Here is a 23,778-nt window from a genome sequence, read left to right on the forward strand (position 1 = left end):
CAGGTACCTCAAATACTGAGTTATATTCCACCACTGAGTGTGTGTTTACACTGACAAGCGAGGAATGCTTGACCTAAATCTTTCTTCACACTAAGAGGATCTGTGTTTGAGACTGAAGACTTAAACCTGCCAAATGACCACAATAAATGTGTGTGTGTGTGTGTGCGGTCAGGTACCTCTCCTGCCCGGTCGTACGCTGGAGTCGGACACGGGGCTGGCCCTTCCATTGGAAAGCTCCGATCTGATCATGCTGGTCTGTCCTCCATCCCTCTTTGCCTCTTTCTTTATCTCCTGCGAAGAGAGAGGAAAAGGAGGTGAGAAGTTAGGAGGAGGGAGGAGGAGGAGGAGGTGAGGAAAGGTGAGAGAGAAATTACACAGATTCAGGAGAGAAAATGAAGGTGACAGAAACAGAAATAACCTAATTGTGAAGAAGGAATGTCACTAAAGGAGTCGCCTTGTGTTTCTCTCTCCAGGCTCTGCTGAGATGTTACCTTCCCTAGAAATGGACTGACTGATGAGGACAGACTGACTTTGTCGTTTGTCCACCAAAATGTGTACAAACTTCCACTTTGACTTCAGTATGAGCGTTCAGATTTTGACATTCCCTCCATGATTTATCTTTATTCCTTTCACAAGAAATGGTACTGGGAGAAAACAAATGAAAGACATAATGCCTTTGGTGCAACAGAGACCAAAAAAAAAAAAAAAGTATTATGGAAACAATGTAGTCCTTTTTCTCTTTGCTTTAATTGGATTGGGCAGCTCAAGAGAGACAGGAAAACAGGGCAAAGAGAGAGTGAGGTTGAAGAACACCAAATGGCAGAGGATCGGGGTCAAACCCAGGGCCAGGGAGTCGAGGATTTTGCCTCCTGTATGTGGGGCACCTGCTTACAGTCTGAGCTAAACTGGCACCACGAGTGAATTCTTGTTATGTCTGATCCAAAAAATTACATAAAAAAACAGATTTTCTTCTGAAATAAATACAGCTATAAAGGTCAGCAGCTTATAACAACCTGCATGTATTCTTAAACACACAGAATGAAAAAACGATAACAAAAGATGACGTCGAGGCTGGAGGGGAATCATGGGAGCGATTCTCCATCTTTACCTCGATGAAAACTAGCCCAAAGTTGACCGTAGTCGAGACAAACGGGAAAACAGACCCGAGGAAGACAATATGTTTACAGTAGGGCTGGGCACGTTAACGCGTTAAATTTGCGTTAACTCATTAATTAATTATCGCTGTGTTATATTTTTTTGTCAACAGCTACCAGCGACAAATCTAGCGACTTTTTCTGGTGTTATTGGAGACTTTTTTGGTGTTAGAAACTGACGTGAAAGCACGTATTGCTCTGCAGTTACTGTCCTCAAAGAGCAGCGAGTGACCCAGCTGCAGTCAGAGAGCAGAGAGGAGACCCACACCACTCTGCGTCCAGACTGCAACGAATGCAATAAGCTTTAGTTCTGTATTTATTTGCTTTGATTACATTGTTTAAGTTGAGAAGTACTTTTGAATTCATTATTGGATTTTGCGTATAACAATGCGATTAATCGTGATTAATCACAGGAACTCATGCGATTAACGCGATTAAAACTTTTAATCGTTGCCCAGCCCTAGTTTACAGACAAGCTAATGCATCCAATCACAATTTACTAAACATTTTATCCACAGCAGCAGTATGGTAGCTTTTAGTAGCAGTTCCTGTTATCTTATGAAACAGTCTTTGACGTAACATCCGGTGATTGGATGGATGACAACAAGTGTTCATATTTATCAGCCAAACGATCAGACGAGCTGCCGGGGGAAACAAACGCTGTGTGAACATCTAAAGCAGCAGAAACACTAAAAGCACACAGAGGGTGAAAAAAGACGAAGAGGTCAGAGGTCAGAGGAGCGGCTGGAAAAAAAAGAAACAAGATTAAATGAAAGAGAAATCGAGGAGGATTCTTTCTGTCCCTCGACCTGCTCCACCCGGAGACGATGGGATCCTCGGAACCTGGATTCAGATCCTGGAGATCAGACATGTACCTCACAAAGGGAGATCGTCAACATTGGATGCACTCTCACAACATCCAAATAATTTTTTTATAACACTCAAAACGTGGTTTCAGGTGTATCGACAACTGAATTATTCTGAAATGTATCTATGAAGATGTGTGGCACCCTAACTTCAGCAAATAAATCTGTGAATGACTAATCTATCCCTTAGAATAAAGGCCCTCCTGCATGGTAAGTGTGTGCTATAATCCTGTTTATATTATTTAATACATGCAAATTCAACGGTATCTGTTAATCCCCTTGTGCCGTGCTGCAGAGGCAACATTGAGGTATCAGTATTAAAAGTTATTAATCCAGGAAATCCTTTATTGTTTACCTGCAGGCAAACCAGCTTGTAAAAGGCTTTGACAACCATCACTGCCTCCTTCACTGCTGCAACCTTTCCCTCTGCTGACTCTCTGTCCACATGACTCTCTGTCACTTGAAGAAAGCATCACAAGACATCAGGCGAAACTGATCAAGAGAAGCGGAGGGAGACAGGAAGACACACACGCCGAGCGACAGAAGAATCAACAAGCGGGCCGATGGAGGAGACAACAAACATGGAGATGTTCAGATTGGAGACACACACACAGCAGAAAGTACACTAGCCATGACGGTTCACATCCCTTTACCACATTCATCATGACACTGTTTCATAAGCCCTGGCCTGTGGCGAACGCAGCCCAGTGAAGCATACGGGCCTGGGTATACTGACTCACAGAATCTAGCCCCTCATGCACACTCCGGTTGTGTTTGGCCTGGTGCGGTGCGAAAGCCTTAATGAGCCTCTGAGATCCAAAAATATACAACACGGGAAGACGTTTCCTAGACAACAGCAGAAGATCATTTTAGGCTAAGAGACATTTTAGGAGATACAAAGGTTGTGGAGTCGACATAAGACTGTGATAAGTAAGATTCTGTGTTGAAAACAAGCCCTCGTCTTGTGAAATTAAATCATAAAGTGGGTACTCTGCAGAGGAGAGATTCACATTCAACAGAGATGAGGAGATAATTCAATTCTGATAAGAGGAAGTGACAGATTAATCCTCAAGGACAGAGCAGAAATTGTTTTCTAAATCATAACATGTGATTACTGAACACAAAGAAAGATGTGTTTTTTCACTACCAAGCATTTTACTACTCACCATGCACACACCGGCAGCAGGCTAAAGGGGGGGAAGCTAGAATGCTAATATCATGCTGTGGGCTACTGCTATGTTCCAGTTTGCAATTTTTTTAAACTAAAATAGACTTTCTAACTAAATATTTTAATTTAACTGCTTCAAAATTGATTAGCAACTGCAATTGTTAGTGAAAGGAGGTTCATATTTCAAGGTCAAACAACAGAGCCGCTAACCCAGTAGCAACTGTTAAACACTAGCTCCGGTCCCTGTTTTAATTAACCAAAACAATACACTGTGCTTGCAACACCTATTTGTCTTTATGTCAATCAATGGTGTTGCCAAAGCTGTTGCTGTTTTAACCACTAAAAAACATCACTAATACAAGACGAGTCAAAGATCAATACTGATTTGTCTGTACATGTGTCAATCAATCTCTGGTTGCGGCTGTTGCTTAGCTAGCCTAGCTTATCATGTTTACAGGATCCGCTGCATAAGGACAGGCAGGTGTCTAAGGGCTGCTTGGGAGGGCAACTTTGCATACAACATTGTGTAACCATTACAGGTCACCGATCTGCGGAGTGATACATGTTATGTGGCTTTGCGGTAAAATTAAAGTGTCCCAATTTGGAGGTTGGAAAATGTGATCACCCTACATTACCGCTCCTCCATTAGATGTGTTAACTGATCATTTCCCTTCTTTCGAGACAGAACAGCAAGCTTCAAAAACATCCAGATGTATTTTCTATCCATGCAGTTAAGGTGTCTAATTAAATTAGACAGTTAGCAAAACAGTGCACAGTGAGCAAACCATATTCTAATTTCATGCAACACACAGGTAGTATTACATTAAGGGTTGTGTTTCCAGCGACCTGATACGTGTGATGAGCTTAAAAGGAAACAATTTTTTTGCCAAGACTGTATGTATATGTCTGCCATTTACAAGTCAGGGTAATTTGTTTAGCCGTTAGAAGTATACCCAAATAGAAAGGAATTTGTAGGCTGTACCTGCTGACAGAATATAAGCAAGACTGTAAACATGAAAACTCTGTCAGTGTTCTGTTGCTGTGTTGCGTGACCTCGGCCGAATACATTCTGAGATAATCCACAGTCTGTTTAATTTCCTCATTGAACATTTACAGCAGAAACAGAAATATTCAACTATTCACCAGCTGACGTTAGAAGCTAACTGTGTGTGTCTGTCATGAGGAGCAGCGCTGGATTGACTTTGGTTTACTGTGACCTGAAAAGCGTAATGAATTAAACATTAAGTACACTTAACAAAAATAATTGCATTACTCAACAGTAAATCAAGAAAGCATTACATTACTCAAGAGGTGTTTCCACCACTTAGCATGCCATTAAACAAGTCAAAAGCCATCACAACCATTTCTCTACATATTCTCTTCTATCTTCTATTTCACAAGTTCAGAAATAAAATAAAAGAAACATTGTGGTTTATCAAGCACATTACTGTGAACCATAATATAGACTAGGCTACAACACCTAGTCTATTTTTAGTCAAGGTGGCTTCAGTGTTGACACACTCTCTAACCAAGAAAAATGCTGTGAAAAGCAATAGAAAGAAGGCAAAGCAAGATAGATATGACACAGCTAAAAAAAAAAAGAAGAAGAGAACAGTGGGCAACTTGAATTACATGTAAATAAAAAGACTGTCGATATGGGAAGGTGGTAGCTAGCCAACAGTTTCATGGCTGGTAAGTAGAAGCTAGCGACAGGTGGCGATTTGCAGGAGGCCCGGGATAGCTGGTTAGCATCAGATAGTCAACAGACAACAGAGTGGGGGATTTCCACACAGCACTTTTATTCTACAACTTTATCGACCATACAAAGTCAGGTCTCCACGACACTATAACTGAACATAAATGAACAGTAAAACATAGATATCCTGCACTAACTCAATACTGAAGTTGAGAGTCCTTTCACGATCTTTCATCAGACAAGATGACGGTCATAGATATACTCTCACAAACTCAAAACAAATCAGAGGCACCACCTTTTGGTGCTTTGTGGTACTACTCCTATCTTCTGACTGTTATGTAGGTTAACCAGAAGGTTCCAGCTAGTTATACATTACGCTGTCCAACAAGATGACTTTGGGGTTAACAACCCATGTAAATAATAACACTAGGGATTCAAGTAGACTAAATATAAAAAAACAAAGTGATATAAGAAAGTTCGAGCTAGTAGAAAAGAAAATTAGTCATCAATGGTAAAAGCTAGCAGTTAAAACTTCACGGGCTAAATAGAGAAAAAAAACTGAACGACTAAAAGTCATAAAGCAGCTTACATTAAATGTCAATAACCTACGGTAATAGCTAGCAGCATAAAAGGACATGTGACTTTTGAAAACTTTGAAGATACCAAAAGGACCTAGCTAGCAGCCAAAACAAATATGAAAAACTTTATTGTGCCAGCGGATGCTAGCTAGCAGCATGGACAACATCAAATAGAAAAGCATCAGAGTTACCTAAAGGGGCTAGCTAGCCACTAAGAAGATGGCGCTTTACCAGCAAATTTTGATAGATGTAGAATTATGGTCCTTTTTTGGTATTCCCCAAACCTCCTAGCAAGACTATTCAACTAGCTAACAGCCAAAATATCAAAATAAATACATAGTAGGGCTGGAACTATATTTATTTATAGCAGTGGTTAGGAAAATATTTAAATGTTTTATGATTTCTGTCCACTGAGATCAGGTCAGTTATCTTTCCTTGGTCAGTGTTCACAGTTGAAGTAGGCTAATGCATGTTGAACCAGGAAGAGACTCTCATGTCCTGCAAAACAGATACACACATTCATTGAGGAACTTACATACAGACGCAGACACAGACTGACTGGTAAAGAAGAAACAACATTTTTAACTTGGAGACTCAGACTGCATAAGCCAACCTACGCAAAAAAAAAAAAACCCACAGCAGCTTATTTGTTAGCCTACAGCTTCCCTTTTTAAGAGTGGGGAAGGAGAGGCAGTGTTTACTGGCTGTTTTGGTTTTATGCTTCATGACAAGCAGTGGATGATCATTGCTAAAAGCCATCTGTTTTCTATTCAGGCTGCTTGTTTTTAAATAATTAATAGATTTGAGTTTGGAACTGGAGACTAATGACTGCATGGCTTTTCAAAAGAAATCAAAGGCCGACTAACTTTATTGTTCATGGAGACCTTTGTTACACAGCCTTCATGCTCTGCTGCAGTTCCTCCTGTGAGGATGTGAAGGTAACCCCGAGTTAAAGGAAACCCAGCTGAAAAGAGAAGAGGAAGACAACGTGATTCATCGTATCAGAGCAGGAAACACCTGCATAATGTAGGCCGCAGTGGTGGCAGTGTGTGTGTCTGTGTGTTTGTGTGTGTTTGTCTGCATAATGTGTGATAGCTGACAGCAAGTATGTTATTTACACAGCTCAGCTTTAATGCTAAACATTGCCTTGTGCATCCCCAGTTGCCGGACCTCTGACCTTTCCCTCACGTCACAGATAAAAACAAAGTAATGCAGTGTAGCAGCTAACGCCAGCTGTCTTTTTAACACCGAAAATTAATCTGTAACTCAAGGACAAAGATAGAGAAAATGGGGAAATAAAAATAGAGCTTAGCTTTTAAAAATCCTTGTGTAACGCAGAGAAATAATGATGCAAAATATTATTTCCCTTCTTTTCATAAGTGTCATCCTTATTGCACAACTCTTTAGTCACAAAGTGTTGACACGAGCTGTTTTTATAAAGATGTTAATATACAGAACAAACATTTCAAATGAAAGCTCTAACAACAGAAAGATTAATCCACAAGATCATTTTTAACTGTTAGATTTATCATTGTGTAGAGAAAATGACAAACTGAGACGTCTTGGTTTGCTTCTTTTCTCTGTTTTTCATCATTTTAATGTACAATATGTGGAACTTTATAACTTTGAGTTCAAGTTAGAGACAAAAAGACTTTGAGTCCGACACAATATGAAAGTAATTTTACTACATTTATAGTCTTAAAGAGAAGTTTATGTCAAACTGTGTTTATGTTGTTATGTTGTGTTTATGTTTGTGTTTATGTTTAATTATAAAAAGGACTTAACTTACCTAATTATTATTATTTATTTTTTTTTAACTTCTCAAACTTTTTATTCCAAATTTTCGTTCATTTTCAGACATCAACAGCTAAAAACCGCCAAATCCAGTTGCTTCTTTGCAGTGTGAAGAGCAATGTTCGGCATCTAATATCAATTTAGAGCATGTGATTCTAATTTGTAACACCTACTTATCCAATCTACAGAGGTCAGGTGATTTCCATAAACACTTAGCCAAGTTGTTATTGTCAGTATATCACCTTTTGAATTGAACTGAATAGTAATAGTCTTTAAAGGTTTTGAAAGGAACTTTGCAGAAGTGTGGAGTTCCCTGCTCTTGACAAACAGCAGCTGCTTGTGTTTCTAGATCTTTGGCCGTACAAAACATGGACCTAGTCTCTGAAGGGACATTATGAAGCCTAATAAAGGCGACGGCCATCTTGGAAAGCAGTCAAAGAGGTGGAGCTGAGGCAGACCGAGTGAATACCTTGTTTGCTGAAACAACCAACCATACACGTTCCAAACGATGAAAACAACTGAAACCAAGTCGACAGCTTAAGTTCAGTCAGCCTTAAGCCTCCTGGTGAACAGCTACAATACACTCGCCTGAGTTTTAAGCCTTAACTAAAATATATAATTCATAAAAATAAAACTCAACCCCAACCCAGAAGTGTTTTTGAACCAGACTGTGACCCTTTGTATTACTGCTATAAAAAAGGTTTTCTCAAATGGGCTCTGATGAGATTTCTTGGCTTTTGGAGCCAGCCTCTAGTGGACACTCGAGGAACTGCAGTTTTTCTGCATTGGCTTCACCGGAAGGCCGCTTGGTCTCGATGATCTATTGCTACAGAATTTAAAGGCATGGTTAGTGTCATATCCATGTCACCAAAGAGAAGTTTTTCAGGATAAAGAAACTTTAGCTAGTTAGTTGCACAGCTAATCCGTCTGAGGCTTGGCAAATACACATAATTTACTCGCTAATTTCACTAATGCTAAAATAGCTGTAGTAGCTTATAGTTTTGTAATATCAGAAACATCCATTGCTTTTCTAAGTCAACTCATTAAGTAGATAAGTAAGTAAGAAAAGTTTATTTATACAGCACTTTGAAGAGCAGACATCACAAAGTGCTTCACAGTAAAAGCTTCAAGTCCAGGATTATCAGCTTGTTAGCCATAGCTAATCATACATTTGTGTTACAACTCTGAGGGGTTTTGAATTTAGAAATAAACACACCTTTGTGTTAACTACAAAACACGCTAACCTTATGACCTTCACAGCTATCTGGAATGAGTGTCAGCTATGACGGCAACATCGGGGGATGCTTGCATACCATCACTTCCTGTTCCCCCCTTTAACCTGCCTGTCCAACATCCCCCACTTCCTACACACACACACACACCCACACACACACACACACACACACACCCACACACACACACACACACACACACACACACACACACACACAAACAAACACACACTCATCAGCTTTGCTAAGCTTAATGTCACTGATTCCCATAACTGCAGTCTTGTGACAGACCAGTCTGGTATTACTGCATTACTCACAGCCTCCTTTCGCCTCGCTTCACACACACACACACACACACACACACACACACACACACACACACACACACACACACACACACACACACACACACACACACCGGACACACACTCACACTCAGTCTTCACAGGCCCATTGTCCGGCTGCCTGACACTGAATGAGAGCTGTGACATTCAGTCAGCACAAATAAAGCCTCGCTGCACAGTCACCAACCTGACAATACACGGACTTCTCCAGCCTCCCAAAACGTGAACTCCGCTCGCTCTCAGCGTTAAATTGTGGCAATTTTCAACTTCCCCTCATGGTACAGTGAACCAGACACTTCCCCCTTCTCATCACGGTAAACATACTATTCTATTACGCATATCAGAAGCTACAGATGACTCAACTTTTCCTTTTTCTTTATTCTCACACTGATACCTGTGTTTAGTTCACTTTGAGCCACTACAAATCGATGGTTTTGGAAGTTTTGGCTCAAACTAGAGCATCAGATCTACTGTACAGAGACACAATCTAAAGATATCGTAACATAAATGACAAACAGTAGAAGGAGAGTTGTAAATTACCAACGAAATAGCTTGGCAGTCAAAGACAAAGTTCTCCAAGGGGGACTAGAAAGTGTATCATATTGTATGGTAAGTTCTCAGATCCTAATGTAATTTTTTTCAGTTTCAATAAACCAAAAACCCTGCGATTTAAAGTTTTCTATCACAGAGGACAAAGAAAAACACAAACTATTTACATTTGAGAGGTTGAAACGTGAGTATACTTGTGAATGAATAAGGCCAAATAGCTATGTATCTACAAGATTTGTAGACAAATAGCTACTTCAGAAATATAGAAGAAAAGATTCAAGATTCATCTCTGAAGCTTCTGTCCTTGTAGAAAATATTCATGTTTCCCCAAGTGTTTACAGCCTTGTGCTTCTGTATCGTCAACTTGTAACTGTATGTGTGGGTGGTGCAGTCACAGTTTAACTCAAACAACATGACAAAACTGCAAAGTATAGAAAAAAAACACAAAAGTTAAGGGGAGAAAAAGAGGAAGTCATGCTAAGTCCAACAATTTTTTTGCCATTTTTTTTTTTTTCTGTGCTAAACCGCTGCCAGCTGAGGACAGACTGCCAACAAGACTCGTGGTGCCTGAATGTGCTGCAGGAGCCTCGAGGTGCAAGTATGTTTCAGGAAAAGTTCTTGTTGCATCATGGTTGAAAAGCCCATGAAACCTGACACTCGATTTGACATGAACCCCTAAAAGAAGTTCTCATTTGTTAATGAAGATTATCGGTGCAAAATGTGCATCAAGTTTGTAAGTTTCATTGCGTCATGCCTGTCTCCATTAAGGCAGACATTAACATTTAGGTTTGGCTGTTTGTAGTATGAGAAGGTCTTTAAGGATTGAGTGTTTTATCTCAATGTAGACACTTCATTTGTGTTCACTAGGTCACATGCAGCAACAGAGCAGGTCTTTGACCTTTACCAAAAATCTCCCAAACTACACGGCATGTAGTTCTGAAAATTACCCGTGCTAAATCTTTCATTGAGATCATGATGAAACCAGCCTTTCCACTACTCTCTGCCTCTGCCAGGGTGCTCGCTTCTGTCACACTAACCCAGATGCCAAACTGCCGCTCAACAAAGTCACGACTGTTTGCAGTCCTGAGTACACAATGGAGCAACAAGATCCAAATCGACATCAGGCAGGTCTAAAACCCCAACATGTTTCCAATCACAGATGGAAGGCTCATCTGTTGGTCTTCTTTTTGGCCAATTTAAACATCAGTAACAAATAAACATTCTCCTCCCAACAATGGCTCCAGGTGGAGTTTGTGAACCTATTTATTCAAAGTGTTGGAAATAAATCTGCTCGTAATACAAACACCACGACAACATTTATCAAGAGTGGGTCATATTCTATCAGAAATAGAGTGCAATACCTATTCACTGCATTTTCTCCTCTTATCATTCTTTACCCATTTTTTTTGTCATCGCTGTCTGAAATTAACCCGCTGTCTTTTTCTCCTTTGGCCAACTATCTTCTGTTTAGATAACCCTCATGCATGTCACTCTGAGGATTCATGAAGTGATGATGGGGTGAGTCAAAGAGCCAGGGAAATCTTAGGACATTTGATTTTTTTAAATATCAATATTTGGCATCAGCGATGCATCACAAAAGTCAGGACAAAGATACAGCATCTCAGGAAATGTTCAGGAGGTTTGTGCATTAGTGGAAAAAAGAAACTCAGTATAATGTCTGACCACAAATGCATCATTACCATAAACTTCCTCAGTGCTAATTCTGACACCAAATCGTATCTCACCCTTCAAAAAGGATGCCAACCTCATCCGTGAATGAGCTGTGTTTTCTTTCACAAACCAGCACTGCAGTGACACACTTCACTCCGCATGTTTATTCTGCTGCTATTTATGGAGGGCCTCTGGTGGTTTTTTAATGAAGCAAGCGAGACACCGAGAATGAGGAGAGAACAAGAGAGAGAGCGATTACTCACCCTGACAAAGTTATCTGGGAAAAGCCCCCTGCGTCCGCCAAGCTCGCCCTCCCACCATCCTCCATCATCCCGCCGTATGTTCACGATGATGTCGCCCACCGTCAGGCTCAACTCATCGTCCTGCTGAGCCTCATAGTCGAACTCCACCACGGCCTCCACTGAGACACAGGGAATAAAAGAGAGGGGGAGAGAGAGGGAGCGTGTGTTAACAAAAACCCACATTAAAAGGTCAGACAGAGCAGAGGTGTCACATGGCTCTTTATAGTTATTTCCAGGCACAGGGGTTCTGATTAGGTTGTTTGCGCAGGTTTTTATATCTTGACCTGAAACTGGGCGTGAAAGAGGAAGCCATGTACGGACAAACACACACAACCCTTAACCAACATCTATAAAAATCTACATTTAAATGAAATCAATCAGGGCTATAAAACTGCAGAGATAAAGGCATAACTCACACGGTAAATTTAGCATAATGTACATTTTCTCAGCACCTATCCTGTCATTAAATCATAGTCATTTTACACTCAATCCTCTACAGTTCAGTGTTTCATTTTCAAACAGGAAACCAGCTTTCACTTGCTCATTTATGTGACCTTGAGAGTTTTCTAGTAAACAAATTACAGTTGTGTTTCGCATCCAGTGGTTTTTTTTCTTTGTGTGTCCTTGAGATCTGACAAACGTAATGATGCATTTCTTCCACCATAAAACCAGGACTTCCAGTGTCTTCCACTTAGGATGAGTGATGAGCAGCAGTGTCACAAAACAACATCTGTTTACATCCAAGAGACAACGGCCTCAAGCTCACATGGTAGTTATGGTTTGTTGTTATGTGTAGTTGTAAAAGGCCTGCTGTAAGTCTGTCCACTCCTTAGACATACAGTAAGTGGGGTCTTAAGCTAGTGAGCAAGTTGCACAAGACTGAAGACTGAAGTGGTTGCATATGATTAACACCAACAAGGACATGCTGCTCTCCTCTTCCAAACACTCTCTCTTGAACTCTCACAGTTCTGGTTTGATACTTTTAAAAATTCATCTTGATCTTGTTAGTTTCTACAAACTTGCCTCCCACAGTTTTTTTCCCAAAGTCTTCTTACATCAAGGCATGCATTTACACCCAACAGTTACGTAAGCCTGTTTTCCAGGGAACAGACCCCCTGTAGTAGCAACAGATCATGATTTAATTGGACTTTCTAGATTGAATGGATGGACGTCATGTTTGGTCCTTTCTCGCACATTTTTCAAACAACAGATCCTGCGTCAGTGTTTGGTAATTGGCACCTTAACTGTGTCTGAAAAGATTAGAGTAAAGAAAAGGTCTAATAAAAAGCTGTTTCCAATAAAAGCCTTGCCATAAGTAGCAGCTAGAAAATATGCACACGTCTTTTTCTTCTTGTTTTTTATCACACTTGCATCAACACAAACAACTTGTGGCTGCTCGTGCAGCTCATAATAATGTTTTGAATGTGTCATATCACTTACTTGGTCGCTTTCTTAAACCCTAACCTTTAAACAAACACACTCGTGCACACTCATATTGACCACTGAGGCCTGCGTAGGCTGCTAAATGAGGGGGTGGAGGAGGGCGTTTCGGGGGGGGGGGGTTTGGGTAACCATGGGGATAACTGGGGTAGCTTGCGACGACTCTGACAGATTGGCTTCTTCCCCAAAAGGATCTCTGCCTCACACATATAGTATCATACATGTTTCAACACATTTAATGCATCACCAAGCGAAAACCACAAGAGTGACACGCTAGCCAAAAACAACCGCACATATTGGGAAAGCAGCTGTGTAAAAAGTGGAAGGTCACGGCGTCTTTAGGAGTTTAAATCAATGGGAAAGGAGGACGAGGAGGAGGAAGATTTCCACAATGCTTCAAGATGAAGCAGACAAAGCAAATGAACGCAGTCCAACTTGGCCCCGCGCTCAGATGGGGAGGATATGATTCTGGCTCAAGATAACTAAAGAGATTACCCGCAGATGAGGCGGCGACGTGGCGCAAATACCGTCTTTGTTTTCTATTTTTGTTGCTCTCAGCGGTGAAGTTTGTGAGGAAGTGTCAGATACCGCTGCAGCAGAAGAGGAAAGGTTTTAAATTAGGGGAAGTATGTGCTGTGAATTAATATCGTGTAGCAGTCGTCTTGTGAACCACCAATCGTTAGTGCTCTTCTGAGTGGCAGATCGGGAAGAAACACGGCAGTCCTTCCACCACCCACGTCAGTCAACAAACACACAAACTCACTTTACTGCTGAAGAAGAAGACGACGACAGCTTGTGGCTCAGCACAGGACATCACAGAGTGCAAAGACGGCTGCACGGTTTAAGTGTCACAAAGTTAAAGCCAAGAGTCCTAAAAAAAAACAGGGAACTTATCTGTGCAACAGATGTACAGCAGCCAGCATTTAATATCCCTGATGGACACAAGCACAACAATGCACTTTACAGAAATGTGCAATGCCAGTAGCTGCATTCTTAAAAAGTATACTTGATACTGATATTCTGTATTTATCTTATTTGTAATCACATCCTACAAAAAGACAGAAGCCATGGCTGAATTGAGAAATCTATTTTCTGTCCTTAATGGCTTTATATGTGATTTTTTGATCCAGCAGATGTCGCCCTTGAGCACCAGCATGAAACCAAAATGACTCACGGTGCATTGTTGTGTTAGCATGCTAATGCTAGCGATCTTTATTATGCTGGTATCTTCACACTGCATGTAAATTTACCTGAAATGAGCGTGATCTAGAAACACAGTTAAGCAGTGAGTACAGTATGTTATTCTTCTTTTCTCTAGTCCCTCAATTAAACAACTTTTATACGTGAGGGGAGGAGTCAGCCGGCCGTCCTGGCGATGTAAACAAAGTGAAGATAGGACTCTGAAAACTCTGAAAACATCACAGACAGTGGGACTCGGGTGTTACACCCATTGTAGACAGTCATGACTCACAGAGTTATTTTCAGAGGATATACTTAATTTCTGTTACATTCAAGTGTGAAAAATCACATATGAAGCCTTTAAAACTAGGCTATCGTGATAAAGCCTATTTTTTTTGTAGGTTACACATGCACACTGTAGTGTATTTAGAGTCAATGCTACATGGGCTACAATGGCCTATCCAAGTCTGAAACCTCCTCAGGTCTGTAAAAATTGGTCCCTGATATCCTAATTTTCCACCTAGCATGCTATCGCAGCAAATGTCTGTAGAGCCCACATTAGCATAAAGAAATCCCTGACCAGAGAGCTTTACAGTATAAATACTAGAATAACAGAAAAGCTTTTGTTTGGATGTCATTCAAGACACAGATTATATGTTTATACCAGGTGTTGGTGGGGTAACAATAACACACTGTAATCAATGGGGGCATGCAGCGAGAAAGCCTGCACTCAAGCCCTTCCAGAGAGGGGGCGTGGTCAAACACAGCTCATTTACATATTTAAAGCTACAGACACAGAAACAGCCTGTTCTGAGCAGGGCTGAATTAGAGGGGTTTATAGACATGATCAAATACAGGATCAGAGTGGATTTAGAACAAGAAACTTCTCCGACCTCTGAGACTCATTTAAACTTGTTGAGAAGGAGGATAATATTTGACCTTTATAGATTATTTGCACACACTCTAACACTCATGTTTTGTGGTGATACATTGTCTGTTCGAGGATAAAAGTGACAGTCTGGAGGCTTTAACAAGACAAGACGCTGAATATTTGAAGCCTGCAGACAAAACAGAACTCCCACTCGAGCGGTCAATAAAACACACATACAGGAACAGAGCCTCCTCTCTGAGCAGCTGCAGTGAGTTTAGATAAGGGGAAACTACTCGTACAGACAGAGTAAACTCTGCAGAGCGAACGCTGAACCTGTGTGTAGTGGTGGATTCTGTTGCTGATGATGTCAAGAACAGCTGCAGGTTTCTGTCTGTAAAACATTCACGCTGGACTGCAGCCCAATGGGAGTGAAAAACACCCACTCCAACTGTGGATCGGGATCCCAGACTTCAGCACATTCTCCCACATGAAATGACATTTGCAACTATTCTCTGCTCATTATTCTGTCACAGTTTTTTTTTAAGTTACATGTCACGATTGACTTACTCAGCTGCTTCGGTTCAGCAGAAGCAAGAAAGAGATCGACAGTTTTCAATTCCTCTAGTGAAGGTTGCAATAATGTATTTTTCTTTCTGTTGAGAGTGATGCAATAGGCAAACTCGACTCTTTAACAAACATGTCACTGTTTAACTGTTGAATGTTTGCACAAAAATGGGAAGGATGTGTCGTCAGTTCAGTGGGAGTGAAGGTCACAGTTTTAGAGAGACAAAGTGGACTCTTTTTTCGCCTTGAAAACTGCAGCAACGGTAGAAAGAGATCATCTAAAAGTGTGACGGTTTGTCTTCATTTTTTACCTCACCTTAAGGAGTAAACAAAGAAATAACCAAAACAACAAACTACCACAAGGCTTTTATCATCATGTATTTTTAAGTAAAATCTCCTTGAATGTTCCACACTTGTTTCATACTGTGTTTCTATGATACTTTAAGCTTCATAGTTTCATTACAAGAAGCTCTTTGAATTGCCTTGTTGTTGAAATGTGCTATATAAATAAACCAGCCTTGCCTTGCCTTACACTACACATGAAGAAGCCCTACAAGGGAAAGTAGAAGAATTTGAATTTATTTATTTAATAGGGACAATGCAATTTAACATAATTTCAATACAAAGCATTAAATTGATGTGCTGCATAAAGAGCATATAGCTATTGCTAATTTCCAACTCGTGTCCCCAGTTGGGCCTTTGTGTAAACAAACAGATGTACAACATTCAGTTACATAAAACCCCATAACATGATATGAGGATACATTAAAATACATGTACAACAATACAAATGTTATAAACCAGTTTAAAATAAAGTTTGAAGATATTAATTAAAAGTGGGTACAGCTCTGGCTTGCTTTGAGCATTTCACCAAGAACATGATTAGCATTAGCTACAAACGCTCTGCTGCACATCAGTTTCACTAGAAACTGTTAACTGCAATTCCTTGGCAAGGCAGAAAGATGCCTTCCTGACTTGTAATTGTTTTATTTTTATTCTTTATTTGGTGTCTTGCCAAGCATCTGAGTGCACCCATTGTCCACTTCATTGTGTAAACCAGTGCCATCTAACTTTTTTTTTTTAAAAATGGTTCTGCAATTTGGTGTTTTGCACTTGTGATGCAAACGGCGGGATTTCTCACCCGACTTTTACCGGACTTTTTTTTTCGGCCAGTCCCCGCTAAAATGTCCGGATGAACTCAGGGTGAGCTGGTGAGAAAACGCAGCATGTAATATTCTCTAACGCTCGACTGGTGCGATCTTCATGTGGATAAATAAACTGCTTCATACTCTTTTCTGCTCACCAGTGTGATATTTTACACTACGCTGCGGCTCTTCAAAAGGAAAAAAAAGCTGTTCTTGAACTAGTGTTTACCTAGCACAGGGCTTTTTGTCACATGCACTAACTATACATCCAGCATGTGTCATTCAGGGTGAGGATGCCATATTTTTTTATCCGCCATAACAGACTTCTTTTTCACGTCGTGACTCGACTCGTGACAGTGGAAACTTAAATTCAGGGGGGCAGACTGGACTGGCATTTCTAGAAATTTCCAGGAGTACATGTGTGAAAACAGCTATTGAGTGATTTTTGTATGATTCCTGTAGAAGCAGATGTTCAATATAATATGTGGTGTTTGTGTATAGGATCTCACAGGGTGACGGTTGTCTATATCAGGTAGGTTTGTTCCACCTGGAAGGAAAAACTGTTTTTTGACCGCTAAGCAGTGGCATGCAAATGTTACAAGCGGGTGTTTATATGGTATCAAGATATGGACACGTTGAGCCAAATGGACAAGCCATCTTTAACAGTGACCTCAGTTATTAAAATGTTATCAAACGTGCATGCTTAACTTCAACGTCAGGAAATACTGAAGACTACAAACCTTGTAAAGTTGCTTATTATGTGAAAAACTAAGATGAAATTGCAATGGATTTTTACAGATGTAAATACCTTAAAAAGTGGTCAGTGATGATTTTATACTTGTAATTTTAATGAAACGATTATTAGGCAACATATTATTCTCATACAGATGTCAGTAAGGATTAACACATGTGACGGCCCTGGGGAGAAATGAGCTTGGCTTCCCACAACACATCACCACTCCCATCTTTCTGAGCAATATATATGCACCCTGTCACCTTTAGGTTAACACACTTAACTAATCCAGTAAATGCAACTTCAACTTAACAAGATAGTTAAGACTTTTGTTTTCCCTGTATTTAGTTAATATGGTGTGTTTAAAAGCCCCTGTGATTTCCATTTCAGTTTATGTTGTAATTTAGTGGTGCATAGTCATCCAATTTAGCGATTCATTAAAGTACCACAGCACATAAACACACGAGAATCTGGGGACTCGTGATGGGCTCTGATGGTGGTTAAATTGCCTGATTTAGGTAATCCAGCCTTGACGGTAACTGTGAGTGTTTCCCTTGAGGACAGCTGTGCATTGTTTGTTTACATGCAGCAGAGGCAGATGTCCAAAGGAAAGTATCTGCACCAACAGGAAGAGAAAATAGGTATCCTGGAAAAGGGCTGCAACCAATGACTATACGCTCATTACAGCTTTATATTGTTAAATGTATTTATGTAGCTGCTTGAGAGTCAAGTTCTCCTTTCGCAGGGACAAGTCATGCAAATGAATGTCTTCTAAGTATAAGCACAGATGGAGAGAAAAAGGAAGTATCACCTCCGGCCATGTCATCTAAGAAACATTAGCCTATACTCGTGCAACCAAACCTGCAAACAATTAATCTTCATGCAATGTGTGCAACAGCGCAGTGCTGTGGGAAACGAGGGAGAGAGGGAGAGAGAGAGAGAGAGAGAGAGAGAGAGAGAGACGATGGGAGGAGGAATGTCATGCGAGTCAGGCCCGTTTCATCCACAGAGACGGGAAGCTGGAGAGAGTCAGAAACAGTGCAGCACAATGGGGCAGAAAGAAAGAGAGTGAATGTAAACGTGTCAACATCTGCAAAGCATCAATGTGACCGGCTGCTTTCCTGAAATCTCGCTGCTGCTGCTCCTGCACACCCACCCACCCACACGGCGACCTAATCATGAATAAAAAGGCGCTGAGAAAGACTGTGCGGTCACTTACAAACAGCTCGGTTATGACTAAAGACAGGCGTCAAGGGGAGGTGAGGTAGGGAGGGGAGAGAGGAGGGAAGGAGAGAGTCTGAACCCAGCGCGCATCTGGACCGGGCGTTTATTCCTGCTCATCCAGATGCGCAGAGGCGCCGGAGGCTATTTTTGGGGCATTCTTCAAACCAGAAGCGGAAAAAAAAAGCTCTACATCTTACCCATTTATGTCTCCCGGTGTGCTGTTAGTGCTCCTGCAGGCTGGTTGGTCCACGGGAAGGGGTGGTTGCTCCAGGTGAAGGGGGGGTTTGAACCTCCTGTTCGCGGTACAGATCCGCTACAGCCGAGCTGAAACGGGAGGAGCGTCAGATGAAACCATATTCCTTCCTCTTTCTCTCTCTCTCTCTCTCTCTCTCTCTCTCTCTTTGGTGACACGACAGAGGAGGCAGAGCGAGTATACCCAGAAAACGGAAAAGCGCTGATGAACAAATCTCTCTCTCCCTCCCTCTCCCTCCCTCTCTCTCTCTCTCTCTCTCTCTCTCTCTCTCTCTCTCTCTCTCTCTCTCTCGCTCTCTCTCTCATGTTGCCTTCATGTGCAACTTGTACATTCCGGCTTCGCCAGCGTTTTTTCATACGAAGATGTCACGCAATTTGTTGCACTAATACAGATGGTGTTGTCACCGCGTTATGTGGGGACAGCACATCTGATTACTTTAAATGAAAACTTTGATTTCACCCAGTTATTTTTAGAATTATTGTATTAATCTCTTAAATGTCTATCTATTTTTATTTAATAAACAGAGTATTTCCCTTTTCTTTTTTTTTAGTATTCTACAAGTTAACAGTCATTTCCTTTCAACCTAATTCACTTCTCCTTCTTTGTCCTTTATAATAAAAACATAGTGAACAAATAATGTGACGGCTCTGGTTTGTCCACGTCACATTTTTATCTTGGCATTGTTACCTAACCTTTCTTTAGACAGGTATGCTAAATTTGAATAACAATAGTGTGAATGCTGTAATACAGCATTCACACTATTGTTATTCAAATCTTTATTATTATTCCCCTTTTCAACTCTCCAACAGTTTGTGCTACTTCCACCATTCAACTATCACACTATCCGGCTTCTTCGGGACATGATGGTTATGACTTTTCTACTACTTTAACTTTTTAAGTTATTTCACTTTTTCCACAAAATGTTTCCCTATTCAAATGAATGGGAAAATTTTCCACTTTTCAACTTTCTTCTCAGCCTTATAACTTTGGCTCTGTTCTGCCTAGAGCAGAGGGGGGCCAAAGTGCGGCCCAAGGGCCATTTGAGGGGATTTTTTGTGGCCCGTGACTTCAAATGAAGAATCAGAAGATTTTGGCCCGAGGCCTTGATTAAGATCGGCACATTATCTTATTTTTCTTTTTCATGTTAACAAGGGAACAATATTCCTAAAATAGAAAATGTTCAGTAACATGTATGTTGTTGTTTTTTTTTAATCTACAGCTTTTACTATTTTCCACATTTTTTTGTAAACTATGAAAAAAAACGTATGCACAGTTTTTGCAAACAAGCGGACTGTTGTTTAACCATTTAATGATCTGAGCTAAATGCAGAAAGCTTTTCCAAAAACATGAACCACGTAACAGGCTTGATTCTGAGAAAAAAAACAAATAAAGTAGAACAAAGAAATAAAACTATTTGATTTCCTTTTATTAAAGGATTTCTTTAGCGAGCCTTTTGATTGTGATCTTACAAAGCCTTACTATTTTTTAAACTATATTTAAAAAAAATCAAAACCTGTGGCCCGCGAGCGATTCTAACATGTCAATTTTGGCCCGCAAGTGAAAAAGTTTGGACCCCTCTGGCCTGGAGACTCCATTTTTACTTTAAAACGTTCACACACTTTTCCACTAAACTACTTTCACTTTGCGTTGAGTTGTTGAATGGGTGTGTGTGTGGTGGAATGTTCGGGGCTAGAGTGCGTGACATCATCGCTAGAGTGGGACAGAGTTCTGACATAGTTTCAAAAATCTCCCGAACAAATTGCTCTACTGACCACAATGTTCACCCCACACGAATAAATGTACCCTCAAAATGTAGGAAAACTTGTCCTCTCTCACACATTGAGTTTTCAGGACAATCAGAGCAACGTTTTTTACACTGTGAGCGTCAAAGCGACAGGTGGTCCAGATAACTCACCATCTGGGATAATGGTAAACTTCAGCCAAACTTCCCTGACCAAACCTCTTGGGACTAACTTTTTAGATCGCTGTGGTTTCCACATTTCTTGGATCCCAGACATGAAAATCACATCAAAGCGTTCGGCCATTTGTCCTCTTGCTCTCAAAGTCATCATTTAGCCACCAACTCTTAATTTAAGCCCTTGAAATGAGCACTCAATAGGGAGATGTTTTCCCCTTTTTCTCATTGTCTGACTGTATCTTCTACTTGTTCTATCACTTCTACTACTGTTTCTTAATATTCTACTTCTTGTTCTTCTGCTTTTACTACTTTTACTTCTTCTACCACTACTATTCTTATACTATTTCCTCTTCTACTTTTTCTTCTTCTACTTCTACTTCTTGTTCTTCAACTTTTACTACTTTTACTTCTTCTACTACTACTATTCTTATACTATTTCCTCTAATACTGTTTCTTCTTCTACTATTCCTTCAGCTGTTTCTGCTGATTCTTCTTCATTCAGCAGTGTTTTGCAAAACATTTCAGCGGTCAGCATTCCCACGCATTTTCCGCAGGTAAATGCAAATTGTCTAGTTGAAACATGTGCTCTCATTCTCAAGATAGAGCTGGAGTTAAGCTGCACCTGATGAGAAGTCTGAAGGTGTGAGTAGTAGTTTCACCTTCAGAAAAAAAGACATAAATTCCAGTTGATCAAGGGGGTGTCTTTAAGGTCACCATAAACCAGATCTTTAACTGCTGTGTCGTGACATATGAAACATGATGGAACCAATCACAAGATAGAAGGCGGGACATAACGTTGGGATCGGGGGCGAGCAAGTTTAGGACTTAAGGGTGCTCGGCTCCTAAAGAGATTGTGACAGGACGTTCAGAGTGTTGAATGGGTTTTCTGTTATGATTGATGGTATTTGTAGAGGAACATATTTCACTTAAAAAAATAGTATTGATTATTTCTGAAGTTTGATCCGATTTTAAAAAATCAGGTAGGGCACTTACCCCTTATATTTCAGGGGTGCTGAGATTAAAGTCTTTTAGTACCCATAAAAATGGTCTGAAATCATACGGTATAGGGATGATTTTTAGTAAGCAAAAAACAAGTAGACGCTCCTGAGTTCAGGATGAGTCATCAGACATTTGAAACATTATACAGAAAGAAAAAAAATTGGTGTTATTTTGGGTTATAAAGATTCTCAGATAGTGATTTATTGAAATATGTCAGACAAATTAACATTTAACAATGAAACCCATGATTAATGGGTAAATAGTTTTATCATACATGGGGACTTGAGAAGTTAACTGAAGTATGTCGAGCCTGTTAAACAGCTTTTATTATGAAGCAGTAAAGCAGTAAGTTAATTAATGTAGTTAAATAATTAATTATATGGTTTATTTGGCCTTTAAATGTTAACTTGGTCAAAATAAAAAGGAACGTCTCTTGTTATTAACTTTCATTGCATGTTGCACAGACAACAATATTTCCTACAGCCTTTGAAGGTAGCAACTGTAAACACAAAGCCTCGCACCTGTGTAAGCCACATCTCGCGATAACTAGACTAAAGTTAACCCTCGCACTGCTCAACTCAAAGTGACTCTGACATTCTAACAGTGAGCACAATCTAGTGTCCTGATTTATACACTTCAGTGAAAGATAGTTTAAATATCACACACACACACTCTAACACACACACACACACACACACACACACACACACACACACTCTCTAACACACACACACCCACACACACACACACACACACACACACACACACACACACTCTCTAACACACACACACACACACACACACACTCTAACACACCCACACACTCTCTAACACACACACACACACACTCTCTAACACACACACACACACACTCTCCAACACACACACACGCACACTCTGTAACACACACACACACACGGACACAAACACAATCTCCCTGTCTAACACACACTCTTTAACACACACACATACACACACACACACACACACACACTCTCTAACACACACACACACACACAGTCTCTAACACACACACACGCACACACACAGTCTCTAACACACACACACACACACACACACTCTCTAACACACACACACACACACACACACTCTCTAACACACACACACACACACTCTAACACACACACACACACGGACACACACACACTCTCCCTGTCTAACACACATTCTTTAACACACACACACACACACACACACACACACACACACACACACACACACACACTCTCTAACACACACACACACACACACTCTCTAACACACACACACACTCTCCCTGTCTAACACACACACACACTCTCTAACAAACACACACACACACACACACACACACACACACACACACACACACACACACACACACACACACACTCTCTCTCTCTCTCACACACACACTCTCTCACACACACACACACACCTTGCTAAGCCCTGCGGTGTTGTTGCTCCCTCTGGATCAAACAGGGAGAATGTGCTGGCAGCAGCAGAATCAGGCCGATGAAATGATGCAGCAGTGGCTCAGAGAAGAGAAAAAGAGAGATGAGGAATCGAGATTTTTCCCAATCAGCTGTCACTCAGGTGGAGTACAGTGACATAAGAAGCTGCCAGGACGACACTGAAGATGATCTGATCTGATAAAATACAGCACAGCTCAGGAATGACATTCATATGACCGGAGGTAGTCAGTCAGTATTTTTGTCAATTCATCTCAGGTATCTCTGACGCAAGAGAGATGAAACTTGTGCAACCTTGACTTGAATGTGTAAATGATTTTTTTTTTTGGATAGCACTGCAAGCTCTTATTATATCGCCTTTATCCGTGAAAGTGTTTTTCAATGTTTAATGCTCGGTTCAAACTCTCAGTACCATTGAAAGCAGCTCTCCTTTCAAGTCTCTATGAAATGAAAAACACATTCCAGTTTTAACCCAATCAGTGTTTCTGTTTTTACATGTTAATTTATCTGCCAAGTACATTTCAATAAAGCATTATCTGAGGATTTTCACAGCAAAATACCAGGTTTTTCTCTTCCTGTAAACATTTTTAATGTCTGATGACTCATCCTGCACTCAGGGGCGTTTT

General features: G+C 40.6%; 1 protein-coding gene across 5 annotated transcripts in view; it reads right to left on the bottom strand.

Moving 5' to 3' along the window:
* Positions 1–18,962, bottom strand: part of sh3kbp1 (SH3-domain kinase binding protein 1) — a 34,890-nt gene extending 15,928 nt beyond the window's left edge. For 2 of the 5 annotated variants that reach the window (XM_065948801.1, XM_020657423.3), the window contains exons 1-3: positions 18,708–18,961; positions 11,316–11,473; positions 177–291 (exon numbers count right to left, since the gene is read on the bottom strand). In XM_065948801.1, the coding sequence (XP_065804873.1) occupies positions 177–291; positions 11,316–11,473; positions 18,708–18,711 (277 nt within the window). In that variant the 5' untranslated portion in view covers positions 18,712–18,961. Of the gene's footprint in view, positions 1–176; positions 292–9,019; positions 9,307–11,315; positions 11,474–18,707 lie in introns of those variants that run through there. The other 3 variants (XM_065948804.1, XM_065948803.1, XM_065948802.1) reach the window with 3 other exon arrangements.
* Between the last annotated feature and the right edge of the window lie 4,816 nt (positions 18,963–23,778).

The sequence above is a fragment of the Labrus bergylta genome, chromosome 20 (assembly GCF_963930695.1).
Source record: "Labrus bergylta chromosome 20, fLabBer1.1, whole genome shotgun sequence".
Lineage (NCBI taxonomy): Eukaryota > Metazoa > Chordata > Actinopteri > Labriformes > Labridae > Labrus > Labrus bergylta.